The 20,964-nt window shown below is 55.6% G+C and overlaps 2 protein-coding genes across 6 annotated transcripts in view; both read right to left on the bottom strand.

Moving 5' to 3' along the window:
• The window catches only part of ACTN4 (actinin alpha 4), a 71,066-nt gene extending 65,617 nt beyond the window's left edge, over nt 1-5,449 (bottom strand). For 3 of the 5 annotated variants that reach the window (XM_044760108.2, XM_044760107.2, XM_044760111.2), the window contains exon 1: nt 5,153-5,448. In XM_044760108.2, the coding sequence (XP_044616043.1) occupies nt 5,153-5,314 (162 nt within the window). In that variant the 5' untranslated portion in view covers nt 5,315-5,448. Of the gene's footprint in view, nt 1-5,152 lie in introns of all 5 variants that reach the window. The other 2 variants (XM_044760109.2, XM_044760106.2) reach the window with 2 other exon arrangements.
• Nucleotides 5,450-10,433: 4,984 nt separating this feature from the next.
• Nucleotides 10,434-20,910, bottom strand: EIF3K (eukaryotic translation initiation factor 3 subunit K). Its single transcript, XM_014848680.2, has 8 exons — nt 20,629-20,910; nt 19,671-19,769; nt 18,105-18,225; nt 16,445-16,519; nt 14,043-14,109; nt 13,862-13,939; nt 11,875-12,000; nt 10,434-10,503 (listed from the first exon to the last, which is right to left on the bottom strand). Exons 1-8 carry the CDS (start codon nt 20,685-20,687, stop codon nt 10,472-10,474), a joined length of 657 nt encoding a protein of 218 aa, XP_014704166.1. The 5' UTR covers nt 20,688-20,910; the 3' UTR covers nt 10,434-10,471.
• Nucleotides 20,911-20,964: the final 54 nt, after the last annotated feature.

Genomic DNA, 20,964 nt, shown 5'->3' with positions numbered 1-20,964 from the left:
ATTCTGGCGCCTAGACTGCCAACACTGTAAAACTAAGTTTCCTTATATTGGCGCTTTGATGTTGTAAAAGTAAGTTTCCTTATATTGGTGTTTTGATGTTTCAAAAACTAAGTTTCCTTATAACGTGCTTTGATGTTTCAAAGTTTAAACTCATCCTAAAGGAGACCAACCTTGAGCTCTCAAACTACCCACGATATAAAGACTTCTTTCAAACTTCCGTGGAGGACAGGATTGTATCTGCTCAAGCAGAAACTTCCGCCTACCTTTTAGTAGGTCAGTGTTTCAGTTACCACTGCCATTGAAGCACCAATTTGCGATCACTTGCCTCTGATTTCCATGAAAAAAGAAAAGGCGGGGAAGGGGGACTTAAACCGGGTCACCTGAGTGCTTCTGTTATTCTGTAAAATAAATACATAATAAAGGCCGCGGAAGGAAACTGAGGGAAGGGAGCCGAATGTGACTGCTGAGAACACAGACAGCACTAAGTGAAGGAAACAAGAACAAAGCTGGGGGAAGCCCTGATCTGGAACAGACTAAATGCCAGGGAAGAGATAAACATGTTGATGTTTTAGCTATTCAGAAAACTTGACCGAGCAAGTGATGCTAGAGCAAACAAGTGTTTGCTAATTATTCTTGCCCTTCCCTTCCTCCCTTCCCCCACAAACAAAAGCAGCAAGGGAATCACTTTTTTAAAGACCAGCCCTAAGATCTGGTGAAAGGCTTGAATAATTCCCAGCACACTGTAAGTGAAAACAGCAAAAGCCTAAAGCGTTCCCCTCAATAGCCTCATTTCTTTTCGGCTCCATCTTTTTGCTGTCCTCTGCTAGAGCGCCCTGCTGGATCACTTGTACTACTCGCTCAGTTAACTCTGAAAAGGGCACTGTCCGGCCAAAGTGTGCCAGGACTGAACCGTATGTTTAAATGGCAGAACTCCCCACCCCAGAGGCTTAAGATTGGCATCCAGACTTGCCCCTCCTCCCCTGACGTCTGATTAACAGGACATTTTGAGAGCGCGAGCCTACGTTGTAACTGACCTCCCTGCCTGCAACAAGGGGGTTTAACAGCACCAGCCGCACCTGGATGTTAAAACACTGCCCTCATTTCCTGGGCTGTTTTCCTCCGACACTTTCCCCAAACTTTCCCCACAAGGCAGCCCACTCGAGGCCAGGCAATCGGCTGCCATAAGTGAAACCATTTAGTGCCAGTTCCAACTGGAGAGTGAGTCAGCTCCCTGCTGCCAAATTGGCCTCCTTGTTGGTCTTGGAAGCCGGAACCAGGGAGGGTGATTCAAAAGGCAGAGGGCAACCCTGAGCCCACGTCCTAGACCGCCCAGGATTAGATGAAGCAGCAGGTGCCATTCCAAGGCACCCATCGGATTTCAGCTCTCAACTGAATGAGTGTGCATGGCGCCAAGGGTCGCTGCACCGCCGAATCGTCCTCCCATAGCCACCTCTTCTGCGGTCATCAGAAAAGCCATGTGCTCACACACATTTGGGGGGCGAGGGATAGAGTTCTAGCAGCTGAGTAGCTTCCCCTACCCCTCTCCCAAGAGGGCAGACGCAGGGTACCTGCCCCCTCACATATCCATAGTCTTATTTCTAGATGACAATTGAGTTTGGGTGTTTTTGTTTGTTTGTTTTTGGGGGGAGGGGGTTGGTAAGTACATTATTCAGTTTTGAAAACTGCTAAGGACCTGTTAGTCTTAGCCAGATCCTAAGAGGCAAGCAATTAGAGTAATGGAACAAAATAACAGGTGGCTTCTTTGGGGCCTCTATTATCAGCCTAAAAAAAATCTACTTAGAGAAAAACACAACATCATCAGAACTTTCAAATAATTAACTCCCAGCCAACAGAGCCCGAGCCAAAGGTCGGGGTCCAAACACTGAGGCCCCGCAAGCAGGGATGTTTCAATAAACACGCACGCTTAGCAAAGAAGCACTTCCTCTTGCTGTGATGAGAAATTCGGGAGCAGCTGTCAAGAGACCTCACCCACCCCCCACCCACCCCCCCAGGAGAGCATCCGGAGACGAGGCCCTCTCAGAAATTGGGAGAGGGAACTGTGGCCCCAAACTATAACTGCTCGAGAACTTGCTCAAAAAACCAGACTGGTCCTGCCCCTGCCCCCATCCCTCAGGAGAACACTTAGGGCCTTCCCAGGTCAGAACTGTCACATAACCTACTCATCATTTAATGCCCCGGCTACAGGGGTCCCTAGAAGTCAGAGCAAAAGGGCTTCAGGTAGAAGTAAAAACCACCAGAAGCCACACACACCCCGTCTCGGGCCAACCCTTGCTAATTCCTAGAATTCAATTCCACATGCTTTAAGAGCCTACAGCTGTCCTGGACACAGATGTTTAGAGTATGTGAGTATGCACAGGACACCACAGGACTGCCACTCTCCCTGTGCCCGGTGGCTCAGCCTTGCAGAGGCAAAAAGGGCAGTCCATCATTCACTCAAGAGACACTGCAAGTCAGAAAAACTTTGGGGGGGGGGTCCTCTTGGAAGGGAGAGAATAGCACAAATTTGTGTATATATTCCTTTCCATGACTCCTTCCCCCATTTCATAAAGGATCTCTACCCCAGAATAGCAAAGTGCACAGCAGTGAAGTAATATTTTTCCCCAAAGAGCAGCCATGAGTAAACACTGCTGCAGCAGGCATAAAGCAGGACACAGCTGATCTGGCCCTCACTGACCATCTAAAGCAGCTGGTGTTAGAGGATGCTGTGAACCAGCCTTCCCTCCACCTTGCCTGGTCCTTGAGGAAGGAGGAGGGAGAAGACACACGGCAGCGAGGCCGTGGGGTTCCGCTGAGGCCTGGTTCCCGCCCAGAACCTGAGTGGTGCCCCGGCCTCACCCTCTGTGCAAGGGAGGCCATAGAGACGAAGGAGCACACACCCTAACTCCCACAAGGGAGTGGAACTGAGCCAGCAAAAGGAGTCACTGGGAGAGTGTAGACGACAGGAAAGGAGGGAGAAGGAAGACGTCCCACCGCCAGCACCTGAGCAAAAAGGGTCAGGGGCTCGTGTCCCCAAGCACCTGGAGCTGGAGAAGGCAGATCTTGGATCCCAGATGTTCTCCAAAACAACCATAGCCCCCTGCCCTCCTCCCAACTTTCCAAGTCTCTTGGCAACTCTTAACCTTTTCCAGCCCGGCACTGCCTCAGGCAATAAATTATTGTTGAGCTGCAGATGAGGTCTCCCCTCCCCTCAACAAGCAGTTGTACGTCAGATTATCTCAACCTGCCCACCCTGAGGGGGGTGGGGAAACAGATAAGGACACCACCAGCAGCCTGCCACCCCCCACCACTCATGAGGAAATTCAAGCCAGGTTGGTAATTTACCCAAGGTTACGCCAGGCTCCACCCCAGGCGGGCCTGGCACAGCTGCTCCTTTCACCCTTTCCCCTCCGGGCCGGTGCCCCAGGGCACCAAGCACACCCTCCGGGGGCTTCCAGTCACACTCCACTCCTTTCTCAGCTCAGCGCTCCAGGTCCGTGTTCCCGAAAGCTCCACCAAAGCGGCCCCACAAAGTCCCCACACCATAGACAGGCATCTAGGTAGAATCACCCAGGGGACCCCTGCACCCTCCTCGTTTTCCAGATGACAGGACTGCACTGAGAGATCAAGGGTCTTGCCCGAGGCCATGGAGCTGATTAGTAACTGATCTGGGAAGAAAATTCAGATCTCCAGAACACGTTAAGTGCCTCTAACTTCAAGTACCTCCCACCCTGTTAACACTCAACACTTTTAAACAACCCCCTCCTAGCACACACACCCACTCAACACACTCCTCTCTCGAGCTCTGCCTGCACACACTCAAACCCTCTTATATGAGCTCCCCCACAACCGCCTTGGATCACCCCCTCCCCCGACACGCACAGCACCCCCGGGCCTCCCACTCCTTCTGATCTCCCTTTCACTATGTGGGTCCCCCCTAGTGGCTCTCACACCCCAAATCTCCACCTGAAAACAGACCCCGCTTTAGGATCCCTTCACTCCCTCCCCACAAAAAGACACAGTTCTTCCTGGACACTGTCACCTCTTCCTCCCCAAACTCCCATTCTCCCTTTCACAGCACGCACACACTCTCCAGTCCTGGGAGAAGCCCTCTCCTAGATTCCCTTCTCAGTCTCTTTCTAATGGGACTTTCCTTTTCCTAACTCACCTCCCTCCCATTATCCGCCATTCGGCTCTCGTTCTCTCCCACCATGCTCACCTTTTCCAGAACACCTTTTCTCAGGCGCCATCAACCCTTTGCTGAGCAGTTCCACATTCCCTCGATTCTTCAGAAGCCCCCTTTGAAAACACCTTGTGCCTCTCCATCCCTCATCAATTCCTCTTACTCCAATCTCCCAATCTTCCCCTCTTCCCTCTAGAACAGGGACCCCAAATAAATCTCACCTCTTCAAAAACTTCTTATTCACAGGTCCCTCACTTCTCCCACCAGACCCCTGGTCCCAGACCTCCTCCAAACCCCGACCCATCCCCACGCCCCAGGTCTTTTCACACCCACTTCTTTCCTTAGCCTCTCTCCTTTCCTCTCCCCAGTCCTCCCCCGACCCTCGGCCTCCACAATCCGTTCCTTAGTACCCCTCCTCCACCTCCAGACTTCCAGAATCTCCATCCCCTCTAGAGCTCCCCAACCCGCGACTCCCACAATTCCAATCCTCTTCAGACCTTCCTGCACCCCAGAGAGCCCCCTCCACTCTCGAGCTCCTCTTCAGCTTCCCCCGAACCCGAACTCTATGCTGACCCGCAAATTCCAGGGTCCTCCGTTTCCCTCTCACCCTCTGACCCTTCAACCCCGCTGCAGCCCCCAATTCCATTTTAGATTCCCCAGCCGTCTCCTCGCTTCCTCGAATTCCGCACCCAGACCCCCCGATGCCTTCATCCGGCTCCCGGATTCCTTTTTGGAGACCTCCCTACGCCCCCCTCGGCCGCCAACGCTTTTCTCAGACTCCCCATTCCTTGCTCGAGGTCGGCGCTTCCTTTTCAGGGCTCCAAACCCCTCCCCAGCCCCGCCGATCGCTCCTCGGGACCCCCGACTCCCACCGCAGCCCCTCCAGCGCCCTCCCAGGACCTCCGAGCCCCTTCCAGGCGCCCGCCTCCCTCGGAGCCCCCCTCCGGCCCGTCCGGCCCGCGGGCCGCGCACCTTGCGCTGCTGCTTCTCCCAGGCCGGGTCCAGCAGCAGGTCCCGGTCCCAGTCGTCCTCCTGGGCCATGTAGTCGCCCATGCTACCCCCGCCGCCGGCGCCATTGCTCCCGCTGCTGGGGCCGTACTGGTACGACTGGTTCGCCGCGTGGTAGTCCACCATTCCGCCGCCTCTCGCTCGCCCACCAGCCCGTCCGCTCCCGCCTCGGCTCCCGCCCCTCTGTCCGAGCTGCCGCTGCCGCCGCCGCCGCTGCCGCCGCCGCCGCCGTCGCCGCCGCCGCCTCGGCTGCTTCAGCCCGCCCTCCGCCCGCGCCTGCGCACTGCCCGCCGCGCCTGCGCACCGCGCTGCCGCCGCCGCCGCCCTCCCGCGCGCGCGTGCCTCCCCGCGAGACAGGCCCTGGGAAGCCCTCGGGGCGCTCTGCGCCTGCGCACAGCCCGCTTCCCCCGCCTCCCCTTCGGCTCTTGGACGAGCCGCGCCCCCTAGCCGCGGGAGCGCGCGCGTCCTCCGCGTGTGGGCGGGGCCAGAGTCATGAATGATTCATGAGGCGGGTCTCGCCATCCTCAGGCCTTAACCTGTATCTCCATTCAGCCACACAAATTCAACAAATATTTGTTAAACGCTGTACGGCAGACCGTGTTTTACGCATTGGCACCAAACAAAATCGACAAAAATCCCTGCCCTCGTGGAACTACGTTCTAGGGAAGGTAGACAGACAAAATTTCAAGAAGCCTATAGTATATTCCGCCGAGGTGATAAGCGTTATGGACAAACATCAAGTCTGAGCTGGGGTGTAAATGAAGTTGTCACGGTAGGCTTCTCAGAGAAGGAGGACACGAAATGGACATGGGAGATGGGTAGATTGGAATAGATCCTGGCTGACTGGGAAAGTGGATGGAGGATTTTTTGGACTTGTCTATTTTTGGACTTACCTATTTTCATTCATTCATTCAAATATTAATTGAGCACCTACTGTGTGCCGGGCACTGTTCTTGGGCGCTGGCGATATAGTGCTGAGCATGATAAGCATGCGTAGTTCTCAAGTGGCTAGCACTGCAAGGGCGGTGGGGGTTGGCAACAATAAATAATAAATACAGATAAATGACATTGCCACATTAATAGATGTCTCAAATTTAAATATCCAAAGCTGAGCTCCTGACATTCCTCCCAGATCTGCTCAGCCCACGGTCATTGGCATCTCAGTTAATGGTGCCTCCATCCTTCCAGCTGCACAGGCAATGAACCTTGCGGTCATCCGTGACTCCTCTTCACACCCCACATCCAGTTCTTTCGGAAATTCTGTCAGTTCTATCTTCCAAGTACATACAGAATCCACCCACTTCCTCCTGCCCCCGTGGCCCCACCCTGGTCCTGCCCACCCAGCCTTGTCTTCAGTTGGACCACTGCACCAGCCTCCTCTCCATCTCCTTGCTCCTCCCACCGCTCCCCACTCTGTTTCCCACAAGAAGCCAGAGGCAGCCTGTGACCACCTGTGTCAGATCAAGTCTCTCCCTCCTCTGCTCAGAACCCTCCCTGGCGCCACAATCAGGGTCCAAGTCAAAGTCAAGGAAAGGCGGAAAGGCTGCAGGCCTCTTCCCTGCCCTGGGGCTTCAGCCAGACCCACAAGGTCTTCCAAGTCCTGGGCGCCCTGGTCCCCATGTCCTCTCCCAGCTCACCGCCCACTTCGCCCCTCTGAGCTCGTGCCTCACTGCTGACCTCCTTGCTGTTCCTCTGACACACCAGGCGTGCTCCAGCCTCAGGGCCTTTGTGCGTGGCCTTGTTACCAGTGCCTGGAACACTTTCCCCAGATACTGGATTCCCCCGAGACTGGGCTCACAGCTTCCTCCCCTGTAGGTCTGCGAAAGAAAATATCACCTCCTCAGTGAGACCCTCCGCAACCACCTTATTTAAAGTAGCACCCCACACCTTCCCTGCTTTATTTTTTCCAAGTACTGATCACCAGTTAACATACATGATTGGTTTATTCATTGTTTATCTGTCTCCTTCCCAGGAAGGTCAGCCCATGGGAGTGGGGATCTTTGGTCACTGCTGTATCCCTCGTCTCTGAAACGGGGTCTGACACCAGAGAGAAGCTTAACAAATCTTAGGGGAACGAATGAACAGACTTACAACCATGGTGAGGAATTGGAATTTTTCTTATATTGAGAGATAATTGACATGTAATGAATTTTATTTATTTATTTTTTTGCTGGGAAAGATTTGCCATGAACTAACATCTATTGCCAATCTTCCTCTCTTTAGTGCGTGTAGGTGAGCTGCTGCCACAGCATGGCTACTGACAGACAAGTGGTGTAGGTCCACGCCTGGGGAACCCAACCTGGGCCACTGCAGCAGTGTGCCCCGAAGTTTAACTACTAGGCGACCAGGGCTGGCTCAACGAATTTTATTCTAAATGCAATGGGAAGTTAACACAGGATTTTAAGCAGGGCTGGCATCTGATTCACAGGGTCCCTCTGGCTACAGCAGGGGAGGGAACAGACTGTAGAAGGTGGCGAGAGCTCAAGGAGGCTGCTACAATGATCTAGATAAGGGTGGACAGAACCAGGGTCTGGAAGAGGAGAGAACGATAGAGGAGGGCAGTGGGAGGACTTGGGAAAATGAAGCTGACCAGACTTACTGTCATGAATTTGATGGGGGGTGGGGATGAGGGAAGGATCAAGACTCAAGACGGCCCCTAGGTTTGGGACCTGAGCAACAGGGGCACGTGAAGAACTTTATTGAATTCAGAGGACTTGAGGGGTGTGGTTGTCAGGGAGGGTAAGAAGGTAAGGGTTTGAGTTAGACTAGGCAGAAACTGGCTGACAGTAGGAAAGGAGGGGATGGGAATTGGAAGACATGGCTCCCCCAGGTACGGAGCTGCAAGGATCTCCCCCCACTCCTCTCAAAGGCATTGGAAGGAACCCAACAGCAAGCAAAGGAAGGCAACAAGGCCTGGGCAGCAGCCCACTTTCCCAGAGGACACCGGGCCCTGGCCAAAGCCCCAGGAGTGTCGGTTGTTTCCAAGGCTGGGCTGGGCTGGGCAGGCAGCTTCTTCCTGCTGGACTTGGAGAACAAGCCCAGGGTTCTTGTGTGGGCCTGGTCAGCAGGGAGAGGCCACTTGGGCGACGGGCCATCTGCCCCTGCCTGCCTTCTCCCGGTGGACACTGAGAGACCTCCCAGACCAAGGGCTCAGAGATGAAGCAGACGGCCCCAGGCAATGAGGTTTAAATTAAAGGCCCCCTTTAACTGCCAGCCTTGAGGCCACTTCCCGGCAGCCATCCATGGACAGCGCAGTAATAACAGCTGCTGTCTAGTGAGGGTCAAAGGGCAGCAGGCAGGGGCTCAGGGGGGTAGGAAGAGACAGGAAGGGGCTCTGGGTGAAGGGGTACAGCCAACGGGCCCTGGCTTTAGGTCCACCACTTCTTGGAATCCTCGAGACTTCAGGACTTGAGTTGTACCCCATTGTTAATACTACTCAGGCACACAAAGGAGGGAGGGCTGTGTCCTCTCGGGGTGGGACGCGAACAGACACTGGGATGTCTAGAAGTGGCTGTGGAAGTGGCTGAAATAGCAGCCAGCAGACAAGCGACAAGTTTACGATCTCTTACAATGTGCCAAGCTGCTCTCAGCTCTGCGCCTGCCATTAACTCACAGCAGCTACTGAAGTGGGTACCCTCCCGAGCTGTCAAACAGAGGCACCGGGAGGGTGACAAGATACCCAAAGCCACTGGGCTGGGTTCGAACTGAGCAGTCTTTCTCCACAGCCAGGCCTCTCAGCGGCTCAGAGGATGATCCTCCTGGAGCAAAAGCAGATCAGGAAAGCAGGACACGATGGGGTTTGCAAGACAAAGGTCATTTCCTCTTCCCCTGCAGAGTGCCCATAGCCTTTGAGCAGGTTGTAGCCTACACAAGGGCACCTGCCAAGGGGTGAGTGGGAGTTGTGCACACCCAGAGGGGTACCTTTTGCTAATTCATACAACCAAATGGGTGGGTAGCAGGCTCTTCCCCCACCCTTCTACCCCACTTTGAGCTGGCTCTGGAGTCCTGAGCTGCAGAAGCAGCCTTTGTCTCCTGGGTTTGGGCACACCCTAGTTCCTGGCTCCTGCTCACGTCTGGAGGCCAGGGCAAAGGGTGCCCTGCCCGGCTCCCCAAGCCAGTGTCCATGGACGAACAATGGCTGTGCGTGCAGGCGAGCGGGCGTAGGGGGGGGAAGGCTGGCAGCTCGGGCACTGCCACTGCCCTCTCCACTGGCAAAGTCCACACAGGCTGTATCGTAGAGAGAGGCACTCCCTCAGGAGCTTCCGCTGGTCTAAGCCAAAAGCTACACACCTGTCGTGGCATATGACTTCCTCCATTTTCCCCAAAAGGCAGTCACCATTGTCCCCACCCCCTCTTCCTGCAGATACCAGGCTCAGAGGGGAAGACACCTGCCCAAGGTCACCCTGCCAAATACCTCGGGTAAGAAGGGAGTAACCAGCTCAGCTAAGATCAGGTGACAGAGCCAGGCCTCCTGGCCGGTGGAAGCTAGCACTTGGGGATGCGGGAGCATGGCGGGGTTGAAAATCCCAATTTCTCATCAAGTCTCTGCAAACAGAGGAGCTCTGGGGACTAGTTTGCCACCTTGGGGACAAACTCTTCTGAGTCTGAAATGAACAACCCTCGTTTGCTAATGGTCAAGAAAAGGCCAGGCCCCAGTCTGAGACCTTTCCTGGCAAGAGCTCATGGGATCCACAGGATTCTGACAAGGGTGCTCCCTTCCCCCTCCTTTCACAGATGAGGAAACTGAGGAACAGAGAGGCAGTCACCAGACCAAGAACTCGCAGTGGGTTGGGCAGCAGCCAGGATTGGAGGTAGACGGAATCCTCCCCCCTCACCTCTCCAGCCACTGCCCCAGGGCCCCTCGTGCCTGTCTGTGTGACACCCAAGGACAAAGGAGGGGCCTCTCCCTCCCCAGGATCCCAAGGGACCCCGCCCTGTTCACCTTGGAGGGCAGAAGGGCCCAGGCCAGCCCCAGCTTTGGGGCTGGGTTCCTCCACCCCATTCACACCTTCCTCCTTGCTGACTCATGGCTGCCTGCCCTCCCACTTGTGACCTGATAGGTCAGGAAGGTGTGACTGGAAGTTGGGCTGCTGGGGCAGGGCAGCAGAGAAGTCCAAGGAGGCGCCACGGGGAGCCCAGCCAGAACCCAGGCGGCTCCAGCACAGGGCGGCAGACGCCCACTCCTGGGCTCCCTCTGGCGGGCGAGGGGCAGAAGCAGGAAGCCAACGAGGAGGAGCCAGCAGGGTTAAGAAGTCAAGCAATCTTTATTAAAGGCCTGCAGAGCTACTGGGAGGACGCCATGATGCTGGACACACCTGTGGAGAAGAGAAGGAGGGACCAGGGTCAACATGGGCAGAACCTCCAGCCACCAACCACAGCACCCGCACTTTAGACCACGAACTCCTTCTGGGCCCTGGTCACCAACACAAAGGCAGTCTGGGACAGTAAAGGCCTGGATCTGGAACAAAGAGGCCTAGGTTCAAATCGCAGCTCTGCCTTGTACCAGGTGGGCGACCTCAGGCAAGTTACTGAGCATCGGTTTCCCCATCTCTATGAAGCATCCACCCTACAGGATGGCAGGACTCAATGCCATGCTTAGAACACTGCTGGCACTCAACAGTCGCTATTATTATCATCGTCGTCACCATCCTCACAACGTCTACTGTGGACTATTTGCAGGACACTCCAAGTGCTGGACTGGTCTGTCCCGCCGCAGGGCCCTCTGCTCCAGTGGGTTCCCACACAGAACCCAACACAGCGGGCGCATCTCACGGAGAGGGAGCGTCCACAGTCCTCAAGGGCAGATGTCTGCCCACTTGATCTCGTGCCTCGGTTAGGGACCAGTCAGCCAGTCTGGACCGAGAAGCCACGCTGGACCGAGATGTATCTTTAAAAAGGCAGAATCCCACTCAAGAGAGTGGGGAGGAGACGCAGGGTCCCAGGGGACAGCACACCCGTGCCCAGCCAGGGCTCACTCACTCCAAGACATCCTCACTTTCGCTTCAGCTGAGTCATCAGCGGAGTCTGTGAGTCAATGTGTGTGACGTGTGATGGTGAGGACAATGGCTACACTGAGTGAACTGGGACTGGCTCTGCGCCAAGTGTTATACATGGAAGTGTCTCGCTTCACACCCATACCTCCATGAGGTGGGTCTTACGCTGTTATTCAGTAACTTCTAGCAAGGGCACCTGGCCTAGAGGTTCACGTGAAGACCCGTGACTTAGTAAGTGTAAAGAACTACCAGCGTTTGTCCTAATTATTGGTGCTGCCACCTGCACTTTCCGGATGAGAAAACTGAGGAACAGAGAGGTAAAATCACTTGCCCAAAGCCACACAGCTACGAAGCAGGGAACCAAGATCCCCACCCAGCTAATCCGACTCCAGAGCCTGCACTTTCTGGCATTCCGCTGCGTTTCAGCAGATGCCAGGCTGAGCCCCGAGAGCCTCAAGGACAGAAGGCCACCAGGACAGAGCCCCTGGGAGCAGTATAGGTGTGGAGACCCCTGCAAGGCCCTCCAGGCCCTGGGAAGTGCCAGGGAAGGACACCCAGCACTCCCTGCCATTCCACTCTGGGCGACCTCCTGGCCCGGAACCAGAAGTTATCTACCCGGATCCTTCGGGCCCAGCCCCATCTGTCCAATGGCACCCTCAGCCCCACAGCCTGAGGCCTCGGGCCCCCACTCACTGTCGAAGTCGATCTTCTCCACGATGTTCTTGGGCTTAATGCTTTCTTCCTGGCTGCAGATGAAGATCTGGCCTGACTCGTCGGCACTCCAGCCGTACTTGCTCATCCACACCTTCAGCTGGCTGTCTGCAGGGAACACAAGCAGCAGAGGCCCCGGTTACCCCGATCCCACAGTTTCAGGGGGTCTAGGAGCCAAGGGCGGGGCGCCTTCCGTGCCCGACTGCTTCCAAAGCCACCAGCAGCTCCCATTTGGATGGCGGCAGCAGCTGAACCGGTCTCCAGCTGCCGGCCCTGCGCTGCTACAGTGCATTCTCTCACCGGCAGCCAGAGGGAGCCCCAGCTTTCGCATCCTTAGCATCACAGGGCTTTCTCTTAGCTTCCTTTATTTTCTATTTCTCTCCCAGTGCAAATCTTGGTTCCTAGTAACGGCCATGTACTTACTTACCTGCTTTTCCCCACAACCCACATGCAATGGTCTTAAATTAGGACGCCATCACATCACGAACGAGAAGCCCATGGCATCTGGTGTGAGAATTTCTTTGCAGTTCTGTTTTGCTCTCAGAAAACATAGCAGTAAGGACGGCCAGCCAGAGTGTTCTGCTACCTGAAATAATTCTACTCTGTGTGACTATTATCAATTTGATACGTATTCAACTGCTTCTCTTTATATTTAATTCTAATGGTTGTTTCAACCCCTTTTGGTTTAATTTCTTTCTTTCTTTTTTTTTTTTTTGAGGAAGATTAGCCCTGAGCTAACATCTGCTGCCAATCCTCCTCTTTTTGCTGAGGAAGACTGGCCCTGAGCGAACATCCGTGCCCATCTTCCTTTACTTCATATGCGGGTCGCCTGCCACAGCGTAATGTGCCAAGCAGTGCCATGTCCGCACCTGGGATCCAAACCAGCAAACCCCGAGCTGCGAAAGCAGAACGTGCGCACTTAACCCACTGCGCCACCGGGCCAGCCCCTAATTTCCCTTTTAAACACGTAACACGTTTACCTGGTGTAAAGCACTATCAAGTAATATAGTGCCTGACACAAAGTGCCCAATAAAAGTTAGCTTACACTAAAATAATGAAAGGAAATTAAAAACAACACAACCCCACAAAAAAACTATCCCGACCAAAGGGAAAACTACCCCAAAAGGTACTCAGAGAAATCCCATCCCAGCCACTCTCCCCTCTCTTCTCATCCCTCATCCCCAAGGAGTAAACATTCTCCTTAGTTTTTAAATTTTCCTCCCTCTATTTCTTTTTGCAAAAATAACCAAATATACCAACGCATGTTTTTCTTTTCGGAAGGATCTTTTGAAATTTAGATCTGATCCTGTCGCCCCCCGCTCAGACCCCTCCTGCAGCTCCGTCTCAGGCAGGGTGAGGGACCAAGTCGTGAGGAGGCCCCGCAGCACCTGAAGGCCTCACTCCTCCCACCACACCTCTGCCCCGGCCCCGCCCCTCGCGCCCTGGGCTCCAGCCACAGGCCCCGGATGCTCTGTGAACATGACAGGCATCCCCCTGCCCAGGGATCTGCACATGCGCCCTGCCCCAGGCTGCCCACCGCGCTCCACTGAGGTAACTGTCACACGCTGCCCTCTGTCCCCCAGGAGTCCCCTCCACCCCCCGCCCTCTCTCTGGGCTGTCGCAGGAACTGCCACTGGACACGTGCATCTTAACTTGGTGTCTGTTTTGCTGCCTCCGTGAGACCGAATCTGGGCCATTGTGTTTGTCCCCTGCCATGTCCCCAGGGCCTAGAACAGTGGCTGGCACAGAGGGGCGTTCAATTAACTTGTGCAGAAGAAATGAATAAATGTCATAGGGTCCCCCGCAAGGAAGGAACGTTTGTGACTAACTCCTTATGTCCTCCCTGGGCTGGGCCTTCAACAAGGACCTGGTGAGGCAGGGATGAGCGCATCTGAGAAGCTGGCTGAGGCCCACTGCGCCTGAGCCCCAACCTCCTAGACCGACATGAGGGACCCAGAGAGCGCCTCACCCGTCAGGTCCCCGAGCATCTCAGCCAGCAGCCAGCGATCGATGTGCTGATAAGTGATGCCCACGACGTGGCAGATGACTGCGGAAGAGAGGGACAGAGACGGTGATGGGCCACACCCCAGGACCCTGCTGCCACAGCCCAGCCCGTGCCCCGTGGAGCCCAGGCTCAGAGAGGGACTTACATTTTCGGACAGAGTCTTCAAAGCCAGTTATACCTTCCAAGAGATCCATGTTTTCATCCAGGGCTTGCTGAGGAGAACAGTAATGTTCACAGTAACGTTAATATTAACAATATCAGGATTATTAATGATATTAAGAATAGAAACTAACACTTGAGCATTCACCCCACATGCCAGCCTTCCTCCCCTGTGACACCTTATGATGAAACAGATACTGTTTTTATGCCCATTTCAGAGATGAAGAAACCAAGGCTCAGAGCAGCTCAGTGATTTGCCCAAAATCAGAGCTGGGGTCTGAGCCTGGCAGAAACCAGTCCCGAGAGGGGACAGATCCAGGTGAGCTAAGGGCTCCCGAGCACCTCCTTGCTCCGGGCTCCCTCAGGGCAACAGCCAAGTGTCCTTCCACGGCCCATGAGCCCAGGAGATCTACCCATCGCCTCCTCCCACTCACCCCTCACTGCTCCTCAGACAAGCCAGGCACCCGCCCACCCCGGGGCCTTTGCATGGGCTGTTCTTGGGTCTGGCACTCTCCACCCCCATGGCTAGCACCCCTACTCCTTTAGACTTCTGCTCAAAGGTCACCTTCCCAGAAAGGGCTCCCTCCAACACTGGTGACAGACATGAGGAACCCGCAAGGACACCGGAAGGAGCAGCCGGTGAGGTGGGAGAGAGGTAGGAGGGGAGCTGGCCTGGAAGCCTAGTGATAGAAGGGTCTGAGGGAGCAGTGCGTGACTGCCCCACGGGAGGCGGCCCACAGGGCAGGGAAGACAGGAGCTGAGCACCGCCTGCTGGGTCCAGCAATAGGGACGTCACTGTTTACCTCCACGAGCACAGTCTCGTGGAGTGCGTTGAGAACCGGGGGGCAAAGCGTTGGTCACAAAAGCCTGAATGGACTGAATGGAGTGGCTTCAAGTGAGTGGGGGAGAAGGGGAGACTGAGCACAGGCAGCCTGTCCCGGGAGCAGGGTGCCCAACAGTGCTCGCCTGTGACTGGGGGGCTCCCTGGGGTGTGAGACTTCAGTTTTAAAACCAGGAAAGACGCAGGCAAACTGGGACGGCCAGGAGCGTGGCCGTGGAGGGGAGCGGAGGAAGGGGACAGGAGGCAGGGCCAGTGGGGAACATGGAGGTCAAGGGAGAGCTCTCAGTTTTAGGCCAGAACTAAGCGCAGGGTAGACGTGTTCCGTGGGGACAGAAGTTATCCACGAAGGCCAAGGCGGCTGTTAGGGGAGAGCAGGGAGAGCCGCTGGTGCGACGCCACCGCGTGGGCGAGAGGGAAGGGGTCAGTGCAGCAGGGGAGGGCTGGCCTGGCACGGGAGGAGAGACAGGTCACCCACTAAAACAGACAAGGGCTCGGTCAGCGGCAGGGCAGGGACGCGTGCGAGTTCTCCCTTGGCTGCTTCTGCTTTCCCGCTAAGTAAGAAGCCAGATGGTAAGTTGAGGCAAGAAGAAAGGTGGGGCAGATGACAGGTGGGAGGGGATGTCCAGGAGAGCGGGGGGGAGGCACTAACTGGGGAGGAGACAGGACCCTAGGAGGTTCCTAGGAGGAACGCACGATTGATGCTAAAGGAGGAAGCAGCGCAGAGGACTTCGGGCCGCTGGACAGGCCCAAGAATGTTGGGTGGGAGACCTCAAGGAGGGAGCTGGGAAGCCGGGAGGAAGCGGTCAGGGTGGAAATGTCTGACACTCACGGGCAGAGGGGGCAGTTCCTGGTGAAGACAAGCCTGGGGAAGTGAGAACCACCTGGGAAAACTGTCAGGCCCCAAAGCCTAGATCACACCCACACCAATTACATCAGACTGTGTGAGGGCAGGACTCAAGTCTCACTGGGTTTTTTTAACTCCTCTGGAGTCCTGTGTGCTGAGAACTGGGCTAGGGTACGGCTGGGAGTGATGGGCGGAGGTCATGAGGAGGACAAGAGATGGAGGAACCGAGAGGTCGCAGTGGTAGAAGGGTCACTGGACTGGCTTTTCAAGCCTCTGAGAATGAGGACAGGAGTCGTAAGGGGCCGCAGCGAGGAGCAGCCACCTGGGGGCGCTGACACCAACCAAGTCGGGCAGGAAGGGGTAATACTGGAGTTTCGAGACGGGGTGGGAGACGGGGTGGGAGACGGGTGTGGGAGTCGGGTGTGGGAGTGGTGGTGAGAAGCAAGGTGGCCAGCCGGCCTCCCTTTCGGGAGGCTGCAAAAATGGAGAGCCGGGTTCTTTAGAGCAAGAAAGGGAGAGGGAGTTCAGGGGTGAGGCCTTCGTGGGAAGGATGGCTGTGTGTGTGAGCCTGAGCCCTGGGGGCACAGGGGATGGCCTGGGAATCCCGGCTCCTTGTGAGGATGACCATTCCATGAGATCCCGCACGCAAAGCCCTGAGCACAGGGCCCAGTGCCACCCTGCCCCCGCACCCAAAGGAAGTCACCCAGAAGGCCTGGAAGTGGCAGGTCTCCAGCAGGTCTCCGAGGTACAAAATCTGCCGGATCGGCCGTTCTTCTTGCTGGGAGGAGGAAGCGTTAAGGAAAAATGGCCTCGGAGCCTGAGGATGCAGCTACTTAGTCCTAGACGGTCCCTCCCCGCCCACCGTCTGTTCCTCGCAGCAGGGTTTATAATGGCACAAGTGAGAAACAACCTAATGATCCAATGATGTGGACAATTAAATCAACGCTGGCCCGTCCGCACGCTGAGATCGACTCAACTCTCAGAGAACTGAAGTGGAGAACACGACAAGACACACTGAAAGCTAGATGCACGACGACGAGCAGAGTAGCCTACCATTTGGGTGGGGGGAGATGTGTATATAAACACACTCGCCTGTCCTTGTGTATCTATAGGATATTGGCAGAAAGGCACCCAAGAATCACAAAGAATTACTGCCTCCTGGGAGGGGAATGGGGAGGCTGCAGAACAGGGGAGGGAGGAAGCTTTGTCTTTTTTCCCCGTTTTTTTTGAGGAAGATTAGCCCTGAGCTAACTGTTGCCAATCCTCCTCTTTTTGCTGAGGAAGACTGGCCCTGAGCTAACATTCGTGCCCATCTTCCTCTACTTTATATGTGGGATGCCTGCCACAGCATGGCTTGCCAAGCGGTGCCATGTCTGCAGCTGGGATCCGAGCCGGTGAACCCCGGGCCGCTGAAGCGGAATGTGCGCACTTAACCGGTGCGCCCCCCGGCTGGCCCCTGCTTTTTTGTACTTTTAACAGCATACTGTATGCCTTCTTTTTAAGCCACCGGAACAGACCCTTGGGGAAGGTGGACCATCTCCCAGGAGGCAGGCACTCCAGACACACGTGGTAGATCAGGTGCAGAGTGGGCCAGCATTCCTCAGCTCAGCCCCGCCTGCCTCGGCTCAGGCAGTAAGTGTGACAGTCTCGGGGCTGAGCGCTACAAGCACAGGGCCGGCAAGGACGGGGGACTCGGCCAAGTTCGTCAAGTGATGAGATGCACATCATAAAGCTCAGGTGACAATCCAGCTCACCTTCATTCCTCCTGCCTGTGCGCAGCCCCTATCCCCACCTGCTACTTGCGTGGTAGTCTTTACTCAGCTAGGCACCCTCATGAGCATCTTTCTAAATCTCCCCACATCACTCTGCAGCTTTAAAGCCTTCTATGGCTCCCCAGTGCCCTTTCTGAGTCTGACCAAACTCCACCTTGAAGTCTGTGGCACGGCCATGCTGAACTTCCTCTACTGCCTTATAGACAGTACTGAGCTCTTCTTTTCCTCTAGGCCTCCCTATGCACTGTTCCCTCTGCCTGGATCACCGTTTCCTACTGCTTCACCCAATTCTTCACCTTTCAGATGCTGCCTCCTCCAGGAAGCTCTCCCTAACCCTCAGGCTGGGGTCAAGCACCTCCTCTGGCCCCTCCAACCACAAGCCCAGACCACTCCAAGCTGTCACCGCCAGGGGCCTGTCTCCCCCCCCAGACAATGAGCTGCATGAGGGCAGTGCCCCAGCCCCACCCAGCACTGGGCCAAGCCCAAAGCAGACTGTCAGCATCTGTGGCTGAACTCACAGACCCCTTCCCTGTGAATTCCCCACTCTGCCCCGCCCCTCCGCACACACCCGCCCAGGAGCTGGAAGGATACGTGTGCCTGGTCGATCATGCACTTGCACAGCGTGAAGTCAGTGTGGGGCAGGTTGGTGAGGGCCTTCAGCAGGATCTGGGCGGTGACTGTGGTCTGAAAGAAGGCCGGGTTGAACTGGTACCTGAGACGGGGAACAAGAGACACAGCAAAAGTGGCATCTCCGGGTCCCTGGGCCTCACCAGCTGCCAGGCGGGCTGCCCACTGCTTTGGCCCAGAGCTTGGGAGCTGGACATGCCTGGACTCCAATCCCAACCACAGTCCCCTCTGGCCGTGTGACCTTAACCTCCCTCAGCCGCCTCTCCTGCTCTGTAGACGGGGACGGTTAAGCCTCACAGCCACCCAGCAAGGCAGACACTGTTCAGGGATTCACAAGCAAGTGAGCGCAGAAGTAGCCGTCTGGAGGAGTGGTGAGGGCCCTGGAGGCAGACTGCCTGGGTGTAAACTTCCTTGCCAAGTGACCATGGACTACTCATTTTAAATTCCCTGTGCGTCAGTTTCTCCCCTTGCAAAAGAGAAAGATAACAACCAAACCCACCTCTCAAGGGCCCTGGAGCACCTAGGTGAGTTCACACAAAGCCTACAGCACCGTAACTACACAGGCGAGCGCTCACAAGGCAGTGGTCCCCACCAATAACAATCTAAACAAGCCCAAATGCAAGCGTTGTTATCACCAACCTACAGGTGTTAAAACTGAGGCTACGTGATCTGCAAAAATTACCCAACTGGTAGTGTGTCAATAAAGGACCAGGGGGGAGAACCCCAACATCCATCCACAGGAGAATGGATAATCAGGACACGGTCACACCGTGGAACACGATACAGCAATGACAACATACAAACCACAGCCACACAGAGAATGGAAAAATCTCACAGACCTAGCACTGAGTGGAAGATGCCAGATGCAGAACAGCACATGCTGAATGACATCTGTGTGCCATTCAAAGCACGCAAACCTGAGCTAAGCTAGCCAGGATGCATACGTGTGTGGTAAACTCACCCAGAGGCAGGCCAGGAGAGCATGAGAGTGGTTACCAGGGTGGCGAATGGGGTGGCCAGCACAAAGGCCTGGGACACCAGCAACACTCAGTTTTGCAACATGGATGGTATCATGTGGGTGTTCATTTATAACTACTTGTAAGACTATCTGTTTTATATACTAGCTCATATGTGTACCTTGGAATGACTTTTTTTAAAAACAGGGGGCCACCCCAGTTGTGTAGCAGTTAAGTTCGCATGCTCCACTTTGGTGGCCTGGGGTTTGCAGGTTCAGATCCTGGGTGCAGACCTACACACCTCTCATCAAGCCATACTGTGGTGGCATCCCACATACAAAATAGAGGAAGCTTGGCGCAGATATTCGCTCAGGGACAATCCTCCTCACCAAAGCAGACCAAACCAAACCAAACCAAACCATCCTCCTCCTGCCCCACTTCCCTGGCTTCCTCGTTTTGCACACCAAGAGAAGCCACATCCTGCAGGCTACCCCCAACTCCCGCCCAACCCAGGGTTAGGAGTGGCACCCTGCTGGCTGCTGGCATGGGGTTGGGGACGGAGGCAGACACTCACAGCTTCAGGACAGCCAGGTTGGCTTCTAGATCATAGGCATTCTCCTTGGCCTGCGTCTCCACGTAGCGCTCCAGGGTGGCCAGATTCTCAGGATTGTACCTGGAGGAGAATCAAGATGGGTGAATAGACAGGAGACAGGAGCTGAGGCCAGTCACTGTATGGGACGAGGGCGGGGGAAGGAAGGAGGCACGGTAATTTCTCCCTCCCTCCCTCCCTTTCCTCTCAATCTGGCACTAGCCAGCTGCTCTAGCCAAGTCTTGAATCAGCTCTATAACCTCTAAAAAAACTTACCCACATCCCAGACCTAATGCTAAGCTCTAAACCCCCTCAGAGCCCTGGGTCTTTCCTAGGATGCCTCCTCAACCTCTCAGCTGATCAGTCACGGCCGGCTGTGTACCTGGCCTCCTGGACATCTCTGGCACCCACTCCTTCCTCCCCTCCCCAGGCCCCCACTCTGGTCTAGCCCCATCCTCTCCGGCCTGGCTTCCTCCATCACAGCCCTGAGCACTCCAGGCTAGCACTGTCTACTGTCGGGTTTGCCTGGACTGTGAACTGGGAACTCCACGAAAGCATGGCCTGGGACTGTCCTGGTCACCTCTGGTCCCCGGCACTGATGGAGTAGATTTTAGTGAACATGTATTGAATGAACAATACAAGGGGAAAAGAAAGGAGGAAGCAAGAGACACTGAGACCCAGTGAGAGCCTGAGGAGCAGAGAGAGAGAAAACTGAGGGGCACAGGGGGCGCCTTGAGACAATCAAAGACGAAGAGAATGATAGCAAGATAGCAAGGCTATCTCCTGCCTCTAGGCCTTTACAGGGCTGTCTCCCGAAACATCCCCCAGATGACAGGAAATCCCACGCCACGGCAAGCGCAGGCCCGACCATCCCCTGCTCTCCCAGAAAACCCTCTCCTCCATCCCGCCTGAGCAGAAGCGCTCCCTCCGGCCGGGCTCAGACCTGTCGATGCCCTTGAGTAACTTGCCCACGTTCGCTCTCATCTGCTCAAACATCGCCATGCCTGCTGTCGCCTCCCACACCGGGGCTGGAGACTACCACCGGGCGCCGCAGCGCCCTCGAGGACCGGAAAAGGAAAAGGCGCCGGAACGGGAAACTACGTCTTTGTTTTCCCCGCAGCCCCGGGGGCGGGGACGGTGAAGGCTCTTGCGGCGGCTGCCACGCTTTCCGGCTGCCACGTGACTTCTGCCCCGCGGGCGCAGTTGGCACATGCGCACACGCTCCCCCCGAGCTCAACCGACGGCGTGAGAAAAAGCTTCGTCTAGTTCAGTGCGCAGG

This window comes from Equus asinus, chromosome 26, assembly GCF_041296235.1.
Source record: "Equus asinus isolate D_3611 breed Donkey chromosome 26, EquAss-T2T_v2, whole genome shotgun sequence".
NCBI lineage: Eukaryota > Metazoa > Chordata > Mammalia > Perissodactyla > Equidae > Equus > Equus asinus.
This window is presented reverse-complemented; position numbering and strand designations above follow the sequence as displayed.

Excerpts from the sequence above, each read along its gene's own strand:
- EIF3K (XM_014848680.2), bottom strand. The coding sequence starts at position 20,687 with ATGGCGATGTTTGAGCAGATGAGAGCGAACGTGGGCAAGTTACTCAAG. Across the intron at positions 13,940-14,042 it reads TGAAGACTCTGTCCGAAAAT|TCATCTGCCACGTCGTGGGC; the intron begins GTAAGTCCCTCT and ends TCTCTTCCGCAG. Across the intron at positions 12,001-13,861 it reads GATGCTCGGGGACCTGACGG|ACAGCCAGCTGAAGGTGTGG; the intron begins GTGAGGCGCTCT and ends TGTTCCCTGCAG.